This window comes from Crocodylus porosus, unplaced genomic scaffold (assembly GCF_001723895.1).
Source record: "Crocodylus porosus isolate Cpor-Errol unplaced genomic scaffold, CroPor_comp1, whole genome shotgun sequence".
Classification (NCBI taxonomy): Eukaryota; Metazoa; Chordata; order Crocodylia; family Crocodylidae; genus Crocodylus; species Crocodylus porosus.
In genome coordinates this window covers 28,586,449-28,608,031 of record NW_017728886.1, presented here as the reverse complement: position 1 = coordinate 28,608,031, position 21,583 = coordinate 28,586,449, and the positions used below count along the sequence as shown (strand labels likewise).

The 21,583-nt window shown below is 39.3% G+C and overlaps 1 protein-coding gene across 1 annotated transcript in view; it reads right to left on the bottom strand.

Moving 5' to 3' along the window:
• Positions 1 to 1,388: 1,388 nt before the first annotated feature.
• Positions 1,389 to 21,583, bottom strand: part of MASTL (microtubule associated serine/threonine kinase like) — a 31,748-nt gene continuing 11,553 nt past the window's right edge. The window contains exons 3-12 of the mRNA XM_019531603.1: positions 20,889 to 21,028; positions 19,867 to 19,955; positions 17,347 to 17,453; positions 16,530 to 16,671; positions 15,789 to 15,961; positions 13,088 to 14,329; positions 10,961 to 11,099; positions 7,054 to 7,167; positions 6,867 to 6,968; positions 1,389 to 2,717 (exon numbers count right to left, since the gene is read on the bottom strand). Of these exons, the coding sequence (XP_019387148.1) occupies positions 2,560 to 2,717; positions 6,867 to 6,968; positions 7,054 to 7,167; positions 10,961 to 11,099; positions 13,088 to 14,329; positions 15,789 to 15,961; positions 16,530 to 16,671; positions 17,347 to 17,453; positions 19,867 to 19,955; positions 20,889 to 21,028 (2,406 nt within the window). The 3' untranslated portion in view covers positions 1,389 to 2,559. The remainder of the gene's footprint in view (positions 2,718 to 6,866; positions 6,969 to 7,053; positions 7,168 to 10,960; positions 11,100 to 13,087; positions 14,330 to 15,788; positions 15,962 to 16,529; positions 16,672 to 17,346; positions 17,454 to 19,866; positions 19,956 to 20,888; positions 21,029 to 21,583) is intronic.

The window sequence follows — 21,583 nt, the reverse complement described above, 5'->3', positions numbered from 1 at the left end:
CAATATGAATAATTCATTTGCATTAAGAAATGCTTTCTACCCTGTCTGAAAGTCTCTTATTTTGTAGTTTGGAAAGCATTTTTCATACATGTTCTACTGTACAAAACAGATGCAATTACAGGATTTAAATGGTTCTGCCTCCTTTAACAGAACATGATTTTAATCTTAGCTTTAGTTGAATACTTTTTTAAAAAGAGATTTCTCCCTCTTCTGATCTTTGTTGTAAAGCTGAATAACAAAATAAAAAGAACAACAAGAAAATGTCTTTGAAGCATGCTATAACAGTGAGATGGTTTGGTGTAACAAAAAACAAGTTTTGACATAATGGGAGATGTTGAAAGCTCAAGCTTGAATAAAACCAACACTCAGGTGAAAATTCTGCAATAGTTAAGAGTCTAGGCCTGTCTGAAGTTGTTGGGACACGTGACTATATCACAGATGATTTTTTTTTTTTTATTATGAGCATGAAAAAAAATTACTGAGGTAAAGGCTGGTTATTACCTGAAATTTTTTTTTTTTTTTAAATTGTGGCTGCATCTAGTTGTAAGCCTTCCCCCACCTCTTACCATCTGTCTTTCTAGCCCCTCGTATATAACGCCAAGGCCCATGTCCTGCAGGGTAGTTAAATGCTTCAGTAAGTCCTACTCAAGTCAGGCTCTGAGTCTAAATAAGTAAGAATTAGTAGTTGTATGCTGAATTCACTTTGTAGGAAATTCAGAACAAGGAAAAATGTAGTTCTTCCTGACTGTTTTGCTATTGTGCTTCAAAGCACTAACCAGTACCTCTATAGTTCTTTAGAATACCAAGGTGCCATTTTATGTGAAGAAATAGGAGCTCAGTAACTTTCATACAAAGGACTAAGATCACTTTTAGGGCTGCTGCTTCCTTGGAGGCCTTGAGGGCTATGGGGCTACAGCTGTAAGTCACTGTGGTCCTCTCCTAGGATTTAACTGACACAGGGGGGGGAAAAAAAGTATTTGAGATTCAATGCCTGCTTTCTTTTCCCTCCTTCCCCATCAGGTATCACAAGGCAAATAAAAAAAAAAAAATCTTTTTTTCTAGCCTCTTTACAGCATAACTGCAATTTCTTTTTTGGCACAGAGGTTTGTAACAGGCTTCCTCTCTTACTTTGGGTGGCTGAACCCAGTGTGCTATTGCAGCTGGGGTTAGCCACCTAAGCATTTGGGCATGTTTACATTGAATTCCCTTTAAGTCATGGGCCAGACTTGTGGGGAAACAGTCATCAATCCACTTACCTTGCATAAAATACAATTCCAGCAATATCCTGAAGAGCCACATGACCAGCAGTGCTGAGTTTGTGGCAGGTAGCAAAGGATGGAACTACTGCATGTCATAAGCAGTATTTTTTAAATAGCAGACATCAAGGCTAGAAACTAAAAGCCTTTACTGAATCAAGTAAAGTATAAACATTAAAAGGAGGATATGTTTTTGTTTAATATAGATTTCCCACTTGTAGGGAAAGAAGCAGTTTCAACAAAAGTAGAGACATTTAGCAGTTAGGGACAATAAGAAATGTAACAGTAATTTCCACAATCTAACATGAAATCAACATATTGTTTTAATACACTGGAAAAAATACAGGGCTTATCCCTCATTAAAGTGTTTAATAATGAAAGCCTTAATTGAAATTCAAGTTTTACTGAATCTAATTTATGGTGAAGCTGTCAAATTAATCAGTTTGAAATACAGACTTTAATACATAGCATCTTCATTTTCAGCAAATCCTGTTTTGATTGGCAAACATCATTTTTTATGGCACTACATGACATAGGAAAGAGGCCAAATACATGCACTTAGACTTTTCTATTAAAACAAATAATTGCTAAAATACACATGGTTTAATCCATCCTGCAACAACACATTCAGAATCTTTTCAGCCTGACAATTTAAACAGCTTCCACAAGTTTTTATTCCCTGGCCCATTTAAGCTAGGAAAAGTGATACTGATAGTAAAAAGTTCACTAAAGTTTCTAACACTAGTAACTCAGCAGCAGAACAGTCAATGTAAGTGACTTAACATTGTTAAAACATCTAAAAATTTCATCCTGTTTAAAGGACTAGCACCAAGGGATTAGGTGTTTTGACACTGCACTGAGAAACTTTGATTTCTCTATGCATCTTGAAACTGGTCCAACACCACCAATCCCAGATATGACTACTAATCTATTGAACCACAATGGATAAATTAAATTTAAACAATTAAGCTATATTTATGCCCCCCCACTCTGCTCTATTTCATTGCAGAACCCACCACAAATTGAAAGTATTCCTCAGCAGCAGAAATGACATGTGTGAAAGCACCATTAACTTTACAAACATAATATTCAGACTTCTAAGGTGCAGTAAGTAGGATAAATAAAGTCATTTGGAGCTAATGACCTTTCTATACAGTAGTTTAGTTCTATAATAATGGACACAACAATTTAGAAGTAGACATATTTTTTTCTTAAAAGTACACTTGGTAAGAAAACCAAAACCAACCTACTGTTAAATGGGAAGAGAAGTGTGCAAAACCATGGACAGAGTTTCATTTTCTTCTTATAAGCTAAATCCAGACACAGTTAGGTGCTGAGCATTATTCCTAGCTTCGAAGTAAGAAGTGTCTGTTTCATCATCTGGTTGAGGTATGAAAGGCATTGCTTGATTCTGCAGATTATCCCAGTCTACTCCTGCAAAAAGGGAGTGACGCTTCAGCTCTGAAATAAAATGTAGAGATGCATTAGGAGCATCTTCTAGTCATTCAGCCACCTCACTCACCTGCCAGTTGTCAGTAGTTTTGCTTAAGTGCACTGCCTTGGGAATAAGTGTCTTTATTGATAAGCATGCACTTACTGGCATATAATATAAATGTTTTTCCTTAACATGGTATTATCAGTGCCATGCTATTAGCAGCTCCCAAACTGACTAGCCCAGCCCTTTGATGGGTCCATTTCTATGTCTATGTGGTTAACAGGAGCACAGTGACATTATAAAATAGATAGTGGAACTGAAAGATACTACGCACTTGAGCAGAGTATGCCTCTAACCAATATGAATTTAACTGATGACTTATGATATAATCAATAGGCAAGATATTGGGAGTGGCATCATGTTATGCAGTTAAACCAATTAGGCTGCATACATTAAAAAACAGAAACCAAAAAAACTGCCCTTTACCAGAAGCAGCAGTGCATTACTTCAGTTTGGCTCTGCAGCATCTATAAGGGTTGGCCACTTCAGGAGGACTTTTTGGCACTTTTACTTAAAGCCAATTCAAACAGTTATTCGGTAAAAGCACCAGAAGAGCTCTGCTAAAGCACCCATTCTTTACAGATGTCAGATGAGCTGGGTTGAAGTAATGCACTGCCTGCTCTAGGCATGTGCAAGACTTGGCATAGGAATGCACCAAGTTTAAAGTGCCAGTTTTTGCAGTTGTTTTATGTCTGCAAGCACCCTTACATACTTACTTGGCATGTATGCAGGTGTTGTACACTTTATTTTACCTTTTTGGACATTTACGTAAGCTGAAACTGGAAACAGCCTGCTACAGTGTCAACAGCTTCCAGTGAGGTCAGAGTACTGCCATGCAAACTAACCCCACAAGTTAGGTAAGAGTTATAACTACAACAGAGATGCTGGACGGTTGTATTAAATATGATGCAATGACTATCACACAATATGTAATTCCTTTCCTATTATAGATTGCCTGTATAAGCAAACTAACCCTACTTCAAAATCTGGTTTGGTCAAGAAACTGTAAACGGGGTCCTTTTCCCTAGCTGCTGCAGGTAGGAAAACTGAGTCAGGTTACAAGATCTGATTATCTAGCAGGACTCCCTCCCCCAGTTTGATTCCTAATCTGAGAAGAAATCTAGGAGCTGCTTCTTCCTCCCTCATGTAAAGTGCCTGCGAGTCATCCTGGAACACTATTCCCAGAAGAGGATGGCTGTGCTGCTTTGGACCCAAACTGCAAAATGCAAATTTCCATGGAGGGTTCAAACGTGCACTTACTCAGCAGAGGTCTTCTAAAGAGCAGTGTCTGCAGGCTAGTACAGAGGTCTACTAACTGAAATGGGAATGAGAAGGGACAAAAGGACAGTTGGACTTAAATTTCTATACTACTATTCTTCAGCAGAGGCTGCTGCTGTACAGGGCTGCAACAGTCAGGGGGGGATAAAAATCAACAATTAAAAAAATAAAAGTCAGTTTTTTTGGTTTAAATCTTTTTTTTTAAAACCTATCTAAAGATTGTTTTAATTTATGATATGTTAAAGCTCAAAGATATCATCATGGAATAGAGATTATAACTTCTAATTATATATAATTTGAGACAATATATTTATGTAATCTTTTTAGAAAAGTTTTATAAAAAAAAGTCACAACAGGCTATAAACTATATTAGGGGCTCAATCTTGTAGAGTTCCCAGAGCCTCCTCTACGGATTAGCAAAGATTAAGGAAAACCACTCTATCCACTAGGACTCGGTCTAAAAGATCACATTAAGCATCTCTGTCATGCTTAGTTTCAGTTCTCAAACTCTGGATTTGTCTCCAGAGATAAAATCCTTGTTAACAGCAGTATATGAAGATGAGAGATAAAAGACCTGATTTACCTACCCATTTGCCCTTTTGTCTGTGTGCAAGTTTGCGTACACAGAGTCAAACCCTTACCTCTCTCTAAAAGTACAAAGATTCAAGGAAGTTAAATGAATAAAAGATAACAAACAACAAGAATGCACCTTTTGTAGGAAACAGTTATTAAAAATCAAGGCTTCCTGACCAATGATTTAAATTGATTTGATTTAAAGCAAATCCACCCTGCTGCAACTGTAAGCACTCTGACCAGACTGCCAGCTGACCCAAGACGCTGAAAAGGTCACCCAATACAATCAATTAATGTTATATGTTTTCCAAAACCCATGGAAGTTAAAATGCAGGAAGATTTATGGTAGGCACAATGTTAAAAAGGTGCTCTAAGCGAGAAGAGGAACTAGAAGATTTAGCATTTGTAAATGTCCCTTTGCTTTTGTGTTAGAGTACAAATTATGTTCCCAGACATGTGACTATTAACAGTGCATGCAATGTGAGCAGGTTGAAAACTGGCACCTTTATGTAATAAAAACTTGAGGGCTTTGCCTTACAGCTGGAAGTAAGAGAAATGGTTGGCTTTGTCTTTTAAAAAGGAACATGAATGCTTCTCAGAGAGAGCACTACTGGCAATAGTCACTGATTTTAGATGCATCAAGGAAAAACTTTGGACACTAGTTTTCTTGCCAGTTGCCTTACCTCTAAACTCTCCTGTATGGAAATATCATTGAGGCAACCCCTGACAATCAAATTCCTTCTGTCCTGGATAGGCCAGATTCTTTGGGTAGATGTGATATCTTATTAGACCAATTGAGTAGTTGGAAAAATGTTCTTTGTGAGCTTTTGGGTACAATCACCCTTCTTCAGGCATAGGGAGTCTTTGCTGTTCTGAGACCTCAGAGGAATGAAAGAAGTTAGAAGTGTGACAGGATGTCAGTGAGAATGTAAATGGATAGAAATGAGGAAAACCAAAAGGTAGAGAAGGGAGGGGAGGGGGGGAAACAGAGGGGGCAAAAGCCAAAGGTAAGGAAGGGAGACTTTACTGTAGTAGTTATCCAAGGTAAAAAAGAGGCTGTCTATGAAGAAGTAGAGCTAGAAATTAGGAAGACAAAGGGTAGAAAAAGTGGGGAGGCAAAAGAGAAGTGTAAAAAGGCCAGGTCTGGCAAGTACCTGGTGAATCAGATGTCAGGTAGGTTGTAATGTGTCATAAATCTAATATCCTGGAGACTCTTAGTTACAATGGTAGAGGATCTCAGAACCAGGACATAGACCAAAGCACCCAAATATGGTCATATTTCAGTGGCCATTAAAGTAGCGAAAGAATTGTTACAATCAGTCAGATAGGATGAGAGGAAAGTAGAGATGAAAGGGACCACGCAGGTCATCTAGCTCAGCCTCCTGCTCAAGGCAGGACCATCCTTGACTAATCCATCCCTTTTCATCATATTCAGACAACTGCAAGTAGCTCCTGGCATAGATTTATAGATTTTCACATTGGAAAGGACCAGAGTATCATTGCATCTGAGTTTGCATACCATGGACTATTACATTTCACCCAGTTCCTCCAATAATGAGGCCAATAACTTGGATTTGAGGAAGCATCCTCCAGGAAGGCATCCAGTCTTCATCTGAACACATCAAAAGATGGATAATTCACCATTTTCCTTGGCTATTCAAACAGTTACCCTCAACTGTTGAAAAATCTGTGCTTTATCTGACTTATTCTGGCTTCAACTTTCATTTCTTATTACAGGTAATTACACAATAGTTCCACCTCCTCCTGCCAGAGATCTCAAAGCCAAAAATTCCTCTGAGATTTCTCTCTCTCTTTGCAAGATCCATATAAGGCAATTAAGTAGGGTGCAATTAAGAAATCATATGGGATACAAGGCCAGTAATATGCTAACAAGAACTTAAGAAATTTTTATTAGGGATGGGAAATCAGTTGGAAGCTAAGCATCTGAGGAAGAGTTAGACTGCACTTTGACAAGTCATATGACAAACATGTTAAACAATCATAGTAAATAGTGTGAACACAAAGCAAGGTCCAATTCAATATTTGCTTGCCTATTCAAACAGTGCAAAGCCTTGCCATTTTGTCAGTTTGGAGATTATACAGGTAACAGGTAATAATACCATGATGTGCGTTGTAGTCTAGCTCCATATGCCAAGTCCCACAGACAATAAGTCAGGTTGTCAAAATGTTAGTGGGGACAGTAACATTTTCACATATTCAATGCATTGCATGGAAAGCAAGAAACAAGTACAGTAAATACTAACCCTTTAGTCCAGCTCTCTTCGTAGTGTCAATAGTTAAAAGAATATCTATTGCATTTTGGGCACTCATGGATAACTTCTCTTCACCCTCAGGCCAAGGAATATCTACAAATAAAAAGAGATACAATTTGTCAGTAACTCAACTAATGCAGCAAACTCTTGAATTCAGTTCTAATGGGAGATGAATTACCTCTTTTCAGAATATTTTGGAAGACTTGTTGTGGTGTTTCATCATTAAAGGGTGGAATTCCTGTTAAAAACTCAAACAAACAAACTCCAAGAGCCCACCAATCTACAGCAGAACCTAAATAAAGGAGAGAGCCAGGCAGTTAGCACAAAAGGAATGTTGCTTAAGCTGTATTTCGAACTATACTTTGAAGTCAATTACATCTGCAAACTACATTGCCTAAAACCAGACCCGAGCAGAAATTGAAAAAAAAGGAAGTTCTGTAAAATTTCTTGGGAGGCAAGTATATTATGAAATATTCTGAGAATCTATTAAAGTAGTAGGGGGTTTCAAATATATACAGCCTTATATTAAAAATGTCTGTATATTTCTCCATGTTAATGATTGCAACAATATTTACTGATAAATGATGGACAAGTGTACTGGAATAGCTTAATTGCCAGGTCTTGCACAATATAGTTGGTGTACTGACAACAGTTTAGACTCACTCATGAGAGGTGCTGTCTTGGGGCAAGAGAAAACTTGCAAAAGAACAATTTTTATGTCCTCTGCAATTCAAGATGTGCTCATTTTATTCCCAAACAAATGATCAATTACTCTACAAAACCCGAGATATTGATATTTTCACTAGCCTAAGACATTGTTCTGCCAAAATATCGAAGACACTGCAAGCAGATTTCTGCTGACGAAGACAGTGGATTTAGTTTATTTTACTAGGGCAATGTGAAATTATTTAGGCTCCTTTGTCATTTGTTTCTAAATAGTTCGTCCCCTCACACCCCAACACACAGCTTTTACCAAACAAATGCAGTCAACCCACTTAAGCAAGCAAAGCAGACCAGGCACCACTAGCCAGCTGCATGCATTCTGCGGTTTTTGCATCTTCAAGCCATGCCCACTCCATTCCGTAAAGAACCCAGGATACACTTACTGCAAAAACTGGCTTGCACAGAAATCAAAGGTTGTCTTTTCCCTTAGTCTAACAAAAGAAGTAAACCCCAAATATTTGTACTACTTGTAAAAGCCTCTTTTTGTAGGTTGATCTTTAAGATTTCCTAGATTTCTAAGCAGTTGTAGCTATAAATTAAACTAAACAGATGGGTGAAATTTAGTTTTCCCTACTCAATACAGCAATAAGAGTGCCTCACCCAGCTAAGCATATTAAAGCAGTGAAATCCCATCCAACAAACATATTTGAACGTTTCAAAAAACCTTATGAACTTCAGTCAAAGTCTACTAAGATCACAACTCTAGTCAAAGTATTAAAGAAAAAGATTTCTGCAACTACTTATTCTTCAAGACCTGGACAAATGAATTGTATCTTGGTGTTATCATATACCTTCCCAAAGGGTAAAAACTTCTGTATGAATAGCCAAACACAGGGTCTTGAACATCCTACCCTTCCTAGCCATGTAAGATATTAAAAGCTGATCTAGAGGATAAAAGGTTTTAATCCATCTATTTATTCTGAGTGGGCACATCTACATGAGACACTTTACTGCACAGTAGACAAATCTACTGCATGGTAAAAAGTGTCACCATCTACACGTGCGACATTTACTGCACAGGGATGGTGTCTCAGCCCTTGCTTGGATCTGCCGACCAGGGTGCAGGGCTGGGAGGCAGGCAGCTGCCTGGGGCAGAGGACTGTTTCCCAAGGCCCGCCCCTGCCAATTGGGGCACAGGGTTTGGAGGCAACTGCTTCGGAGATGAGACAACTCCCCCTGCAGCTCAGGCCTGACCCCCGTGTCCCCTGCCAGCCAGGGGCTGGCACCTGGGGGAACCTGGAGCTCCTGGCTGCTGTAGGGGAGCACATTAAGGCAAGAGTAGCCCTGCATAGCTGTGCTGTCAATGGGCGCATGTGTAGACGTGCTCTGTGTCTTATTCTACTGAGCATCTTTTTCCATCTACCCCCCCTTTTACAGTTTCTGTATTTTGCCTCTTGTTAGCCAGAAAGTCTTGGAAAGTAGTATGCAATGACTGTAGCCCAAAAGGTGTAGATCTGGCTTCCAGTGACCTACAAACAGTACAACTGAAGCTTATTAATAAGTTGGATCTCAAGAGATAACGCATTATTATCTGGTTCACTTATTGTATACGTAATTTTATATAGCAGTATCTTTATTGGAAAGTGTGATCTAGTTATACTTTGACTGCTCATAGTTGAACACTTTCTATAAAGTATTAGTGGAAACTCACCACAGGTCAGAATCCCTGTATATGAAAAAAATGAGTTAGGCATATTAAAATTACTGCAGAAGTTAATTTATCAATGTAAGAGTCATAGTAAATATTATCAATTTTGTTCATTGCTGGAGTAGCTTGTTCAGTTTGTTTCTGTGGCGCTTTCCGAGTCCTCTTAATCACATACACATGAGTTTTTCTAAGCGTTGACATAAATGTGCTTGGAGAAAGTTTGGAAAGGAACTAGAAATCTCTTAGCTGCGTTCCTTAATGCCCTCTACCTCGAGACAGGATGGAGTTTGTTAGTGACAGAGGCTTACAAGTGAGTTGAAGCCTCCTGATGTTTGGGATAAAAGAACAATGCTTCTCAGATATGGGGTAGGCTAACAATTTTACAGGTCAGTACCTTAAAGAAAATGCCAGTTTATTCCAAATTACAAAGCAGGCAAGTCACAGTAAATGGTAAGCAACTGAAGATGCCCTTTGCCAATTTTAGAATGTAAAATAGGACATAAATCTGTTTTCCTATTAGAAATCCATAACAATCAGAACTTTTTAAAAAAAAACAACTTGTTCTATACATTTACGGTAACTTCAGCAATTGAGGTAACTGATTTTTAATTACGTGGAGGACAGCCACTTTATAAACAAGACCATTTCCGTGGGTCAAATCTGGGGGTGAAGCCCTAGTTCCATGAATGTGAATTTTTACATTGACTTCAGCGAGGCTTGTCTTCATTTAGTTTCTTTGTCTGGGTCTACCACATACATCCTGAATAAGCCATTCTATACCTCAGTTTCTCTGTTTTTAAACGCTGTTAATTATACCTGGCAGTAGAGATGCAGTGGTTTAATGTAAGGTATATCAAGATTCTTAGCTGGAAGGCTGTGTGGAAGTAGAAGTGCAAGGTGTAATGCTATATCATGATTAAGTAAATAATGGCTTTTCTATTTACGTTACAGTTAAGTTGTAAGATATTCTTGAACTTTTTCTTACTACATTTTAATACTTTTGTAAAATATAAAGTCCACTAGTAAGCTGTTCAGCAGCAAATTAAAACAACTTTCAGATCAACTCAAAATTCTGTGATACCATACCCTGGATTTTTAATTTGTCAATTTGCAAGATTTGCAATTTTCCTCTCAATTTGTCTTTCACTTCAGTCTGACCCCATTATTACCGCCATTTAGTGAGTTTCTATTTTATTTCCTTTACAAAAATCTTCTAATCTGTTACCATTTTCTACCAAAACTAACTGTATCTACCACAGCCAGCCAGCCTGAATATGTAATGGGAATGCTCATTAAGTCAGTGGTATTTCTTTTGAGCTCATAAATACCACAGATTAATTCAATCAACTTAAATAAAGCATCTTATTAAAAATGTGACTTTATATTCAACAGTGCTTTTTAATATCAATCCCAAAATAAAATTTTCAAAATAAATGGCTAAAGCCAAGAATAAGAGCAAATGTCAGTTATTTATACGTCTTTTAGGGCCTCAAGAGGAAGACAAGGGTTTAGAGGCTTAAAACAGCTAGAAGCTTAAACTCCCATCTATTTCAATGGGAACAGATGCCAGACACTGAAACCCCCTTAGAGATGGTTTTGCATCTTTAGACCCCCTAAAGATCTTAAAAAAAATAAAAATCTGGTCTGAAGTGTCTACAGATTTGGAGTTCCAGATACTACCCACTTTCTTGCATTGCTAAAATGGTTTCCTTACCATGAGGCTTTGCTAACAGCAATTCAGGTGCCAGGTAGTCTGGAGTTCCCAAAATACGTTCACCTTCCATGGGGGCAGCCCCTCTTCTTACACTCTTTGGAGTCCTATATGGTGTATCAGCATCTCCTCCGTGCGGCGTCTTATGCCACATAATAAAAAGTTGCAAATGTCAAACACAGCCCACAGTGTACCCCTAGTAACAATACTGACTATAGCTACACTTACATCAAGCCTTTTGTTGCATGACTGTCTCAATCAAATCAAAGCATAAAGGGATGAGCAATGTCTGTTCCTTCATTTTAAAATTTTTCTTTGGCCTCCTGCTCTTTTGTCATAAAAGCAGAGAAAATGATCTGAAATGCAAGACTAAATCTGCTTTTCTTACTGCCATTAAACTGTCTCCTCCAATTTTGCATCTTAAAGGTCATTTACCAAATGGATTGTTCAGATTCTAACCACTTTAGCAGTAAAAACTCAATATCCAGCTTCCTGACTCAAGCAAGTGTGTGTATTCAATGATTTTTAGACTATAGTTACAGTTAAATTATCACCACCAGATTCCCTATATCCTGCATACCAGTCTGAGTTTATAAACAAAGCTTTTCCTATTTAAACCGCCAGCCCCACTGACTTAAGCCTGGAAATCAAGCAGGATTCTTTCTGGCTTGCATGTTCACCTGCAATTATAATCTGCAGGCAGTTCTGTACCAACTTAAACCTGTGTGATGATTGCTCTCTATAGGATTAGACAACTGGAACTGAGGACATCCTTCGAAGGCAATGGGATTTCAACAAGTGCCCCCCAAAATGGTATTTACCTTGTTTTTATACAGCTGCACCCTTGCTGAAAAGCTGCAATGGTAATCTTTCTCTCTCCACTACAGCATGTCAATGATACCTTATGTCCTTTAGTTTCCTTTCAGAGCACTTAACACTCACTTGATCTCCACCTTTTTTCTTGATGCAGTAGTCTAATACACTATACACAATCATATTAGCCACAATACCCACCAATATAGGGAGGTATATGGGTCCAATCTGATTATAAGTTGTATATTTAAAAAATACGTATTTTTTATAATAAAAGCATACACATATCTGTAACCATATTCACATGCTAAGCATAAGATCTTCTCATACCATGCAAGTCCACAAGGGAAAAATCACCTGCTTCCCTGAACTATGGGGTCTGAGTCCAGCAAAGTTTCACAGTTGGTTTAAGTCACAGTGAAGGAGGGGTTTGTAATCTAAACAAGGCTTTCTCTTTTCTAAAGAGAAAAATACCACCACTAGGCAGTCAACGAATATGGTTAGAATTGCAAACATTTTAGCACTTCTGAGTCAGCTGTATGTTCACCTTCCTTCTCAGCACAGTTATTCAGTTAAGCTTCTGCGATACCTCAACAGCAATATAACAGTGGACACCGCAGACTGAAATGTACTTTTTCCACCCCCCAACCTTTCCCTCCTCTCAGAGTCTTACTAAACATAAGAACAGTTTCTCAAATCCAGACTGTGGAGTTATGTGTAAATTTAACAACAGTAATTTTATTTTACATATATCAGTAGGCAACCACCTCACATCCTATAGATCAGCAGTTCCCAACCTAGAGCCCAAATGAGGGTCATGGGGGCAATGCTGGTGGCCCTGCAAACAAAGGACAAGCTGGGCCGCATGCCAGGAGCTCCCCCACTGCTTGGGCTGCCGCTGCCACACTCCGCTCCCAGCTGCAGGTCACAGCAAAAAAAGGTGGGGAAGAGAAAGCCTACTCAAGCAGGAAACCTAAGGACTCCCGGGATAACTGCCCAAAGAAAAAAAAAGCCTCAGCATTCCACAAGGGGACAGCAAGACAAAAGTAATAAGAGTATCTTCCTTTCTGTTTTGTCCTCTTCCAGCTTAAAAGCAAACAATCATCCATTCCTTACAAAAGGGCAAGCCATGACAGCGTTTGTTAGTGGCCAAATTATTTATGAGACTAAAAGGCAATTATTATGGCAAGGCATATGTAAGACCCTGAATGCTGCCACGTTATTTCAGTCTGCTTTTGCTTAACTTGCAGATGGCTGCATCAAATTCATTCAGTGCTCATGTGTATATATCACTTGCAACAATACTTGGTCACATACCTGATAAGCCCTATATGATCTTCCTTTTTGTGCTGGTGTAATAGCCATGGGATAAGAGCCACTACAGGCAGGTGAAACATCCACTACATCTAAAGAAGCCATGCTAATTCTTGATGGCTCAGATGCATTGGACACATTAATTGGACTGTTATAACTTCGAAAAGCAACAACATTTTTTTTAAGGAGAGCCAATGTTTTCATCATCTCCTCTGAAGGAGAAGACGGATCAATATGAGGTTCAGCTAAGCATTTTAGGTCAGTATCATGTTCATGTTGTAAAGGTTTGCTCTCCTGGATATGTTCTTCCTCACCTCTTGAAGTATCTTGGCAATATGGTGATGCTACTAACATGGCTTCAGTTTTTGACTCCTCAAAGGAAAGGTCTTTAATACTCTTATCCAAATCTGAAAGCTGCTTTTCTAAATGGCTCTCTGTAACAGACATCTCAGGGAGGGATACATCAGAGTCCACACTCAAGATTCCAAGAGGTTTCTCATCATCAGTGCCTAAGAAACTAGAGTTCATACATTCCTTTTTATCATCTTTTTCATAATCTACATCCAAATCATGCATAAGGTTCTTGGCTATTAATGGTATAGCTGATTTTTCTGATGTTTGCTGCCTACAGATAATGTCTTTAGCTTTTAATTCACCACTTTTACAGGTCTTCCATAGGCCTCCATCACTTGAAAGCATTAAGGACTGAATTTCTGTTGTTAAACCTGTGTTTTGGTTTTCCAGGTATTCTGAAATTTGACAACCACGTTTGTATTCGGCATTGCTTTTTTTGACTTGGTTAAGTTCTTGACAAGGACTGGTGTCAACTTGCTGAAAGTTTCTTTTGATACCTGGCTTTTCAAGAATATCCTCCTCTTTGATGGGATCAACCAGCCATGAATGGGGCTGCTGGTGACTGGATGCTTTTGCCGTTTCCTTTGTCAAACCAGTTTTATCTGAAACACGCTTTTCTTCCCAAGCCTTATTTTCAGAAAGACATTTCCTGACTAGATCTTTCATATCTACTGCTGTCACAGCAGTGTCAATTATCTCAGAATGCTCAATTCTTGCCTCATGCCTTTTGCCAGAGTCAGAGTTACTGCTACCAATTGGAGAGATAACAGACTCAAGTTCCTTTGTCTTTAATGTTTTAGCATCTTTGGCATGCAACAATTCCATATTAAGAAGCTTCTCCGATTCCTTATTTACTTTGCTTGTTGCAGAACACGATGCATCTTCAGTTCCCTGAGAACAAACACATTGACATATTTGAAATATTAAGACTCCAGCTTATAAGAAAAGTAATTTTACTGCTGAGCTTGAAAAGTACTTTAATTCTATCACAATGAACAGCTCCAACTTGCCATGCAATACAATAATCGCAGGGGTAGGCAACATTTTTTGGCCGGAGTGCCGAAAAAACCACAATGTCTACCTTGGAAGGTGCCAGAGTGCCAATATGCCGGAGCCTGAAGCAGCTGTTTGCAGCCTCCTGGCTGCAGCTGGCCCATGGAGCCCAGGCTGCTTCCAGCAGGGCTTGCAGCCTTCCAGCTGCCTGCTGGGAGCAGCCTGGGCTCTGTGGCTGGCAGCAGCTGCTTGGAGCCTAGGCTGGTGGTGGTGCGTTGAGCAAAATGGCCTTGCGTGCCGTGCTCGGCACACGTGCCAGGGGTTCCTGACCCCTCGTTTAAGATAAGTAATAAAAAAACCCCAAATGGAAAACAGCGATTTTGAAAGTCCGCTATTGTTTGGGATATTAGAAATGAGTTTTCTATTATGTCGGTGATGGAACAACTGTCACATAAAAGAATCTATGCTTAAAGCGTGAGAATGAAAGATTACTGCAATTCTACCAGGAGATTCTGCCATATTTAACTACATTATGATTTAATTCTTAGCACTAGAGATAACAATTTCTAGGAGAAAACACAACTGGCCTATTATATTTCATATACAGAAGTGATAAAAGGAAAAAAGGCTGTTTTAATTTTAGGTAGCAGAATAGTAAAGCAGTGCCTAAGAAGCCCAGTAAGTTAGAGTTCTACGAATTCTGATTTTTACTTGGCTAAGGAAAGGTTTATGTTTTCTGTTCTTCCCCACACCTTTCATGTTTTTCCATAAATGATTTCACCAACACTTTACAATGGGAGAAATGGCATTACGTTTGTCTTAGCAATGCTTAGTAAATCACTGTTAATTCAGTGGCATGCCAAAAGAAAATAAGCCTTAACCTAAGTTAAGCTTCATGAATTCTTGTGCCTTGGCAGAAGGGTGGTCATGGTTCTTTGCCACCTCCTTAGAGAAGTTGTGTGCTGTCTTTCTCCTTTGAAGGATCCCTTACTGCCTTCACATTTTACGTAATAAAACTAATACTTGCCTCACTCACTGTAGAGCCGAGCAAAACCCAAAGAAAGGTTTTCCAGTCAGCGGACTATCCTCCAATCACATGGCTGCAAGCCAGCAAGGAGGTGGAATTTGATTTTCCTGCCCACTATATAGCATGGGATAAGCATTTGACTGGGAAAAAAGCTGCCAGGGTCTGTACCTTTAATTCGATGCAGACTGTATCCAGCTCATTTTCTCCCCAGTTTTGGAATAACTGTGGGAGACCTCTCAAAAGCTGCATGATGATATCATTTGAACCCCCAAATTTGTGCAAGTAAACTATAAAAGTAAAATTATCGTGGAGAATTGAAGCATTTCTGACCTCTGCATCTTTCTCCCACCTGGGGCTGCTACAGCATTCCGATTCCAGACTGGACAGACGTGTGCGTGAGTGGCTACTGGCACTAGAGGTACCAAACCTTTTTCTAGCTTGAAGAAGAGATGGAGTTAAACTCCTCACTGGCATCCCAGGATTTAAGGCAGCAGTATCAAGACCTGTGAGAGAACAAAACAAAACAAAACCACCCCCAACATTGCAAATTTTAAACAGCTCCTCAACAGGATATTATGGTAGAGAACTGTTCTTGTTACTTTTCCAATACAGTAAGTTCTGTGTTATAAAGAGATCTGACTTACAAAATGACTTATAAAGTACATCAAAACTACAGTAATACTTGCAATTTGTATTAGAAATACTGGGAATAATAGGTTAGGAAAAAAAATCAAAGAACCAAAATAAAGCAATTTATATGTTAAGGCACACAAAGTTATCTTAACTTTATTAGTACTGAAAACGTGGTGCACAATTTTTTTGAATTATGGTTTCTTTGGAATTGAGGAAGAATGCATCAGGAAAAATATCTGCATTGGAATCAGAACAAAACAAAAGACTACTGTTAATGACATATATTGCTGGGTGCTCAGTCTTTTAAATGAGATGCCCGCTCTATGACTGGGCCATGATTTCAGTTGGTCAAATTAAAAAAAAAAAACAACAAAAACCAGAAAAAAGCAAATCTTTTACATTGATAGTGTTGCTCAGAACATTGTATGCTGTACTTACATAACTTTAACTGTTTACTCGAAACAGGGGTATATTCCTTTTGACCCACAGAAGTGGAAGAAACTAATCCTTGAGAAAGTTGTGAAGTGTCAGACATGGGACTTGATGTAGGTCCTTGCATCTTGCCTCCAATCGGGGTGTACTATCAAAAGCATAGACTTTATTTAAAAAAATTAAAAACATCTGTACAAAGAAAGCATCTGTGACTGTAAATATAATTATTTATACAGCTGAATTATAACTGCAGCTCAACTGAAGTTTCACTCCACACTTTTAAGAAACACATTCATTATTTTGGATAAAAGTCCAAGGTTACTTCTAGAACACACAGACACTAGAAATCCAGTTAAAAGAAATCCTGGCCATGCTTAGGTGACATGCAAAGAAAACCTCATTACTCCAGTGTTATTTAGTTTCTCTCATTGCCTTAAATCTAAAACACTTAGAGAAAACCAAGGACATTTATAGATGTGCTCCAGAAGGCAGACGGGGGACAGACTTTAATTAGCACAGCTCTGAGAGCCATACTAATTGAAAGCACTCAAAGCATCCTGCGTATCAGTGTCTCCCATGCTGAAAAATGGCAGCAGGGCACTTTAAACTAAAGCTTGGCAAACATTACTCAAACGAGCTTTAGTTCAAAGCGTCCCGCCACCATTTTTCAGCATGAGGTCGCTGTTACACATGATGCTGGGGGCTGCTTGACCATGGTAATTTCCACGCTCCAGCAAACTTGATTAATTGAGTCTGCTCCAACACGCTGGAATTACAGCCTCCCTGCATGCGTGTAAATACCCCAAAATTCTAAATTACTTACAAAACCCAGAGAACTGATGAGAGACAACACTTGTCCTGGAGTACGTGAATAGTCTTGCTTCGGCTTTGCCATGGATGGTGTAGTAAGGATATCCATCATGTTTATCTCTATAGAAAGAATAACAAATTACTCCAGAAGGTCAGACTTTAGTTTTGCTGTCCAATAAATTAAATATTTTGATCATTTACCAACCTAATAAGCAAGAGCAATAAAAAGAAATGTTTAGCCTAGTTGATGTACTGAGGATATGTACCAGTACAGGCCACTACATACCAAATTAATAGATACTCCATTTAATTGTTTTCATACTCCATATATTCTTACCTATGCCACAGCATGACTTGCATTACTAATAAGATATTTAAAAGCCCAATTTAAATTGCACTGTGCTGATAATATTTTGCATTTCTTATTATAAAAAATAAACGAACCTGAAGACTTTTGTTTTCAGCTTCTTAATATATACTACACAGTTGTCAAAACTACAAGCAAATGTTTATAACAACGCAACGGGGGGGAAGGGGTGCATATGCATACAAAATCATGACGGATAATAATTAAAGATCCTAGGAATTATGAGGTGGGGCAGCATTGTGTGTGTGTGTGGGGGGGTGGGTTTGGACACACTACTCCAACCAGTGTGCTGTACTTCAGTACCTTGTACTTAAATACAAGTAGTTTTAATAATGCTAGACTACCACCATTAGTAAGTAGTTTCCCATTAAGCTTGTAAAGTATGGGTCTCTGGGAGGAAAGACTGGAGGAAGATAGGAATTCCTGCCTTTAATAAAAACCCAGCAAATCTGAAAAAGTTTTCTATGACAAGAACATTCAGGTTACAGTTAAGTACTGGAAAGATAGAAAATAGTTTGTACATACAACCTAACACCATTACTGGGTGCACATTTAAAGGGAATCAGTTAAAATGACAGCCTATTTTACACATACAGCATGCAAAGTTTTCCTATAATCTTAAAGGCATGCATCTTCTAGACATTTTTTATTCTTCTGTATTTACAGTAATTCTACTGACAATGGTACAATACCGTGTGGAAGACAAGACTGTCAAAAACGTATTAAATTATCTATTAACACAGGCAACCCGTAGCATCTTTATTATGCAGTGTTGAGCTATGTGGTATGCTGTGCAGTTTACTATGTACTTATCATGGTCTGCCTGGCATATATGGCTGACTAGCAATATACAGTATTTAAGGTTGTAAAAGAAAACTATATCACCTGAAAGAATAGCTTCATCTAAGAAATAATAAGTACATAAGAGGAAGCAGCTTGAGACAGTCCAGAGGAGAGCCACTCTTACGATCCAAGGCTTGGAGGGAAGGCCACTCGAGGAGAGGCTGAGGGACTTGGGACTCTTCAGTCTGGAGAAGAAAGGGCTTGGGGGGGACTTAGTGGCAGCCTACAACTTCATAAACAGGGGTACATCAGAACCTGGGAGAACATCTGTTCACCAGAGCTCCCCAAGGGATAACAAGGTCCAATAGCCATAAACTCCTGGAAGGCCTATTTAGACTGGATATAATAAAAAAATTCTTTATGGTGCATGTGTCCAGGGTCTCGAACAAACTCCCCCTAGAGGTGGTGCAAGCACCTACTCTGGACTCCTTCAAAAAGCAGCTGGATTTATTTCTTGCTGGGGTCACTTGATCCCAGCTGACTTCCCACCTATGGTGGGGGCCTGGACCCAATGATCTCATGTCCCTTCCAGTCCCTAATGTCTATGTACTCTATAAAATCTATAAGAGACCCCACTTTAGAACTAGGTTAGATGCATCAAGACATGTTCCTTTCAAATTAGCATTAACAATTTAAGTTAAGCATAGAATAATTACTGGAATATATATATAACACCATCTGTGTACACAATGCTTTAGAGAGAAAACATTCCCCATTCATAAAACTAAGTAAGGAAATACTGTTGCTTTCAACAAAACCTTTTGCTGTTTGACTAGTATGTGGTGCAGTGCTAGTTACAGTTGGGTATATTTGTACAGTACCCTGCTCCCTGAGACCCTGATTTTATTTAGGGCTCCCATGTGTCATTGGAATGTGAAATAATTTTCAGAAGCATATTAGAATAATGGTGCTCAATCTTTTGGCCCCATGGCCAGATCAGGCCCTGCATGTTAGGATCAGGCTTGTGCTGCCTCCACCTGGACTTGTTTGGCCCTGTGCCTCTCTGCACCACTCTGCTTGGCTCTGCCCCAATCGGCCCCACTCAGCTCTGCACCACCCCACAGTCCCAGTTGGGCCCACTCAGCCCTGCACAGTCCTACACTGCTCCAGCTGGCTCCGTGCACTCAATCCAGCTATGCTCAACTGTCTGTAGGGCTCTCCTCAGGTCTTGAAATTTGACAACAGGGGAGTGGCAGTCAGCCACTAACTGGGAAGCCCCATGGACTGGATTCTGTGGGCCTGATCTGGCCTGTGGGCCGAGGGTTGAGCACCTCTGTACTAAAACATACTACTTGGGCAACACCCTATTTTTATGCATCTCACCTCTGTTCAGAGTAACCCTGGAGAGGCCAAAGTCTGTCAATTTTACATGGCCTTCATTGGAAATCAGCATGTTATCTGGCTTCAGGTCCCTGAAGATGGAGATAATGGAATAATGTTGATCAAATTAGCATTACAGAGAAAGAGGAGATTGCAATAAGCAGAAAAAAGAACTCAAAACCAAAGATAAAGCCAAAGATAAAGATATTTTTAGTTCTCTGTAATCAATAAAAGGAGACCATCCTTGCTTAATGCAGATTATAGAAATGTCAAATACCAGAAATAAGTGCCATAAAGTACATATCAGACACCACTATGCCACCGTACATGGCACAAGACTTCCATGTCTCAAAATCCGAGTGTGTTCTCTATCCTCCTTGCCTTGCTTCCCTCCCCACCCCAAAGTAAAATTCACACTGAGAACTGGCATTCTACCAAGAACAAGCTCCAGGGTAAAGGTAGCCTGAACTATCTAAAATAAAATGAGGAAGGAGATGAACCCTGTAGCTCTCTCTCACAAAAATGAGTGGTGGTTGGGACCCTTTGTGGGAGGGAAGGATATAGAACATGCAAAGCAAACGACCGGCCTCTGGCTAAATGACTCTGGGATCACCCTCATGGGGTTCAGTCACTCTGCACAGGGATCCATGTACTCAAAAAAAGAATTCTGGATTTTATTCCTTAATGATTACAGACCCTTTTGTCCGTCTCCCTCTCTCCTCCTGCCTTACCAGCTTGCAAGGCTAAAGTTAACAAATCTCTAAAAATAAAGATATTATGTCAGTCTTTAAACACCAAGGAAACTTATCTTGCTGGGATCCTATGACCCCAGCTGACTTCCTGCCCTTTGAGCAGGGGGCTGGACTCGATGATCTCCAGAGGTCCCTTCTGGCCCTGATGTCTATGAAATCTATGAAACTACATAACTTTTCTGCATTCTTATACCACACCCAGTTTTAAAACTTCCCATGGAAATAAAACCAACCCGCCACCCCCAAATGATAAATCTACATAGTGGGTTTTACCTATGGATTATCCCATGCCTGTGAAGGTAATCAAGAGCCAGGGCTGCTTCAGAAATATACTTTACTGCCATTTCTTCATCAAAATATCCATATATGTGGAGAAGAGATTTGACATCTCCACCAATAAGGTATTCCATCACCTGCCACATTGAAAGGTTTCATTTTTTAATCCAAAATATTTTTCAGTATCCCAAATTATTAATCTAAAGCTGCACACGACTTTGAATCACATTTTTTTCTTTAAAAAACAAACATTTTGCAAGGAGTAAGATTAGTAAGTAGCTTTCTTGCGGTAACTTAAACTATTTCCAAGATTGGTTACATCAGCCATATTTAATGACTTCTCTTTCTATTTACAAACGGTTAAGACTCCAGGTGGCAACAAGGACAATTAAGCATTCCTCAGATACAGAACTCATGTGTGTGCAGGATTTTTTAAATTTGCATGCCCAATCTACCTTCTGAGATCAGCTTTTCAACAACTTATAATATAATGTAGACAAACTATGCTAATTGCATGATCAAGTGGCATTGATGCCTACACAGTCAGATGGATTGCAGATTGGCTCCAGGGTCATACTCAGAGGGTGGTGGTGGATGGGTCATATTCAACCTGGGGGGAAGTGGGCAGCGGAGTCCCCCAGGGCTCGGTTTTGGGGCCTGCGCTGTTCAGTTTCTTCATCAGCTATTTGGAC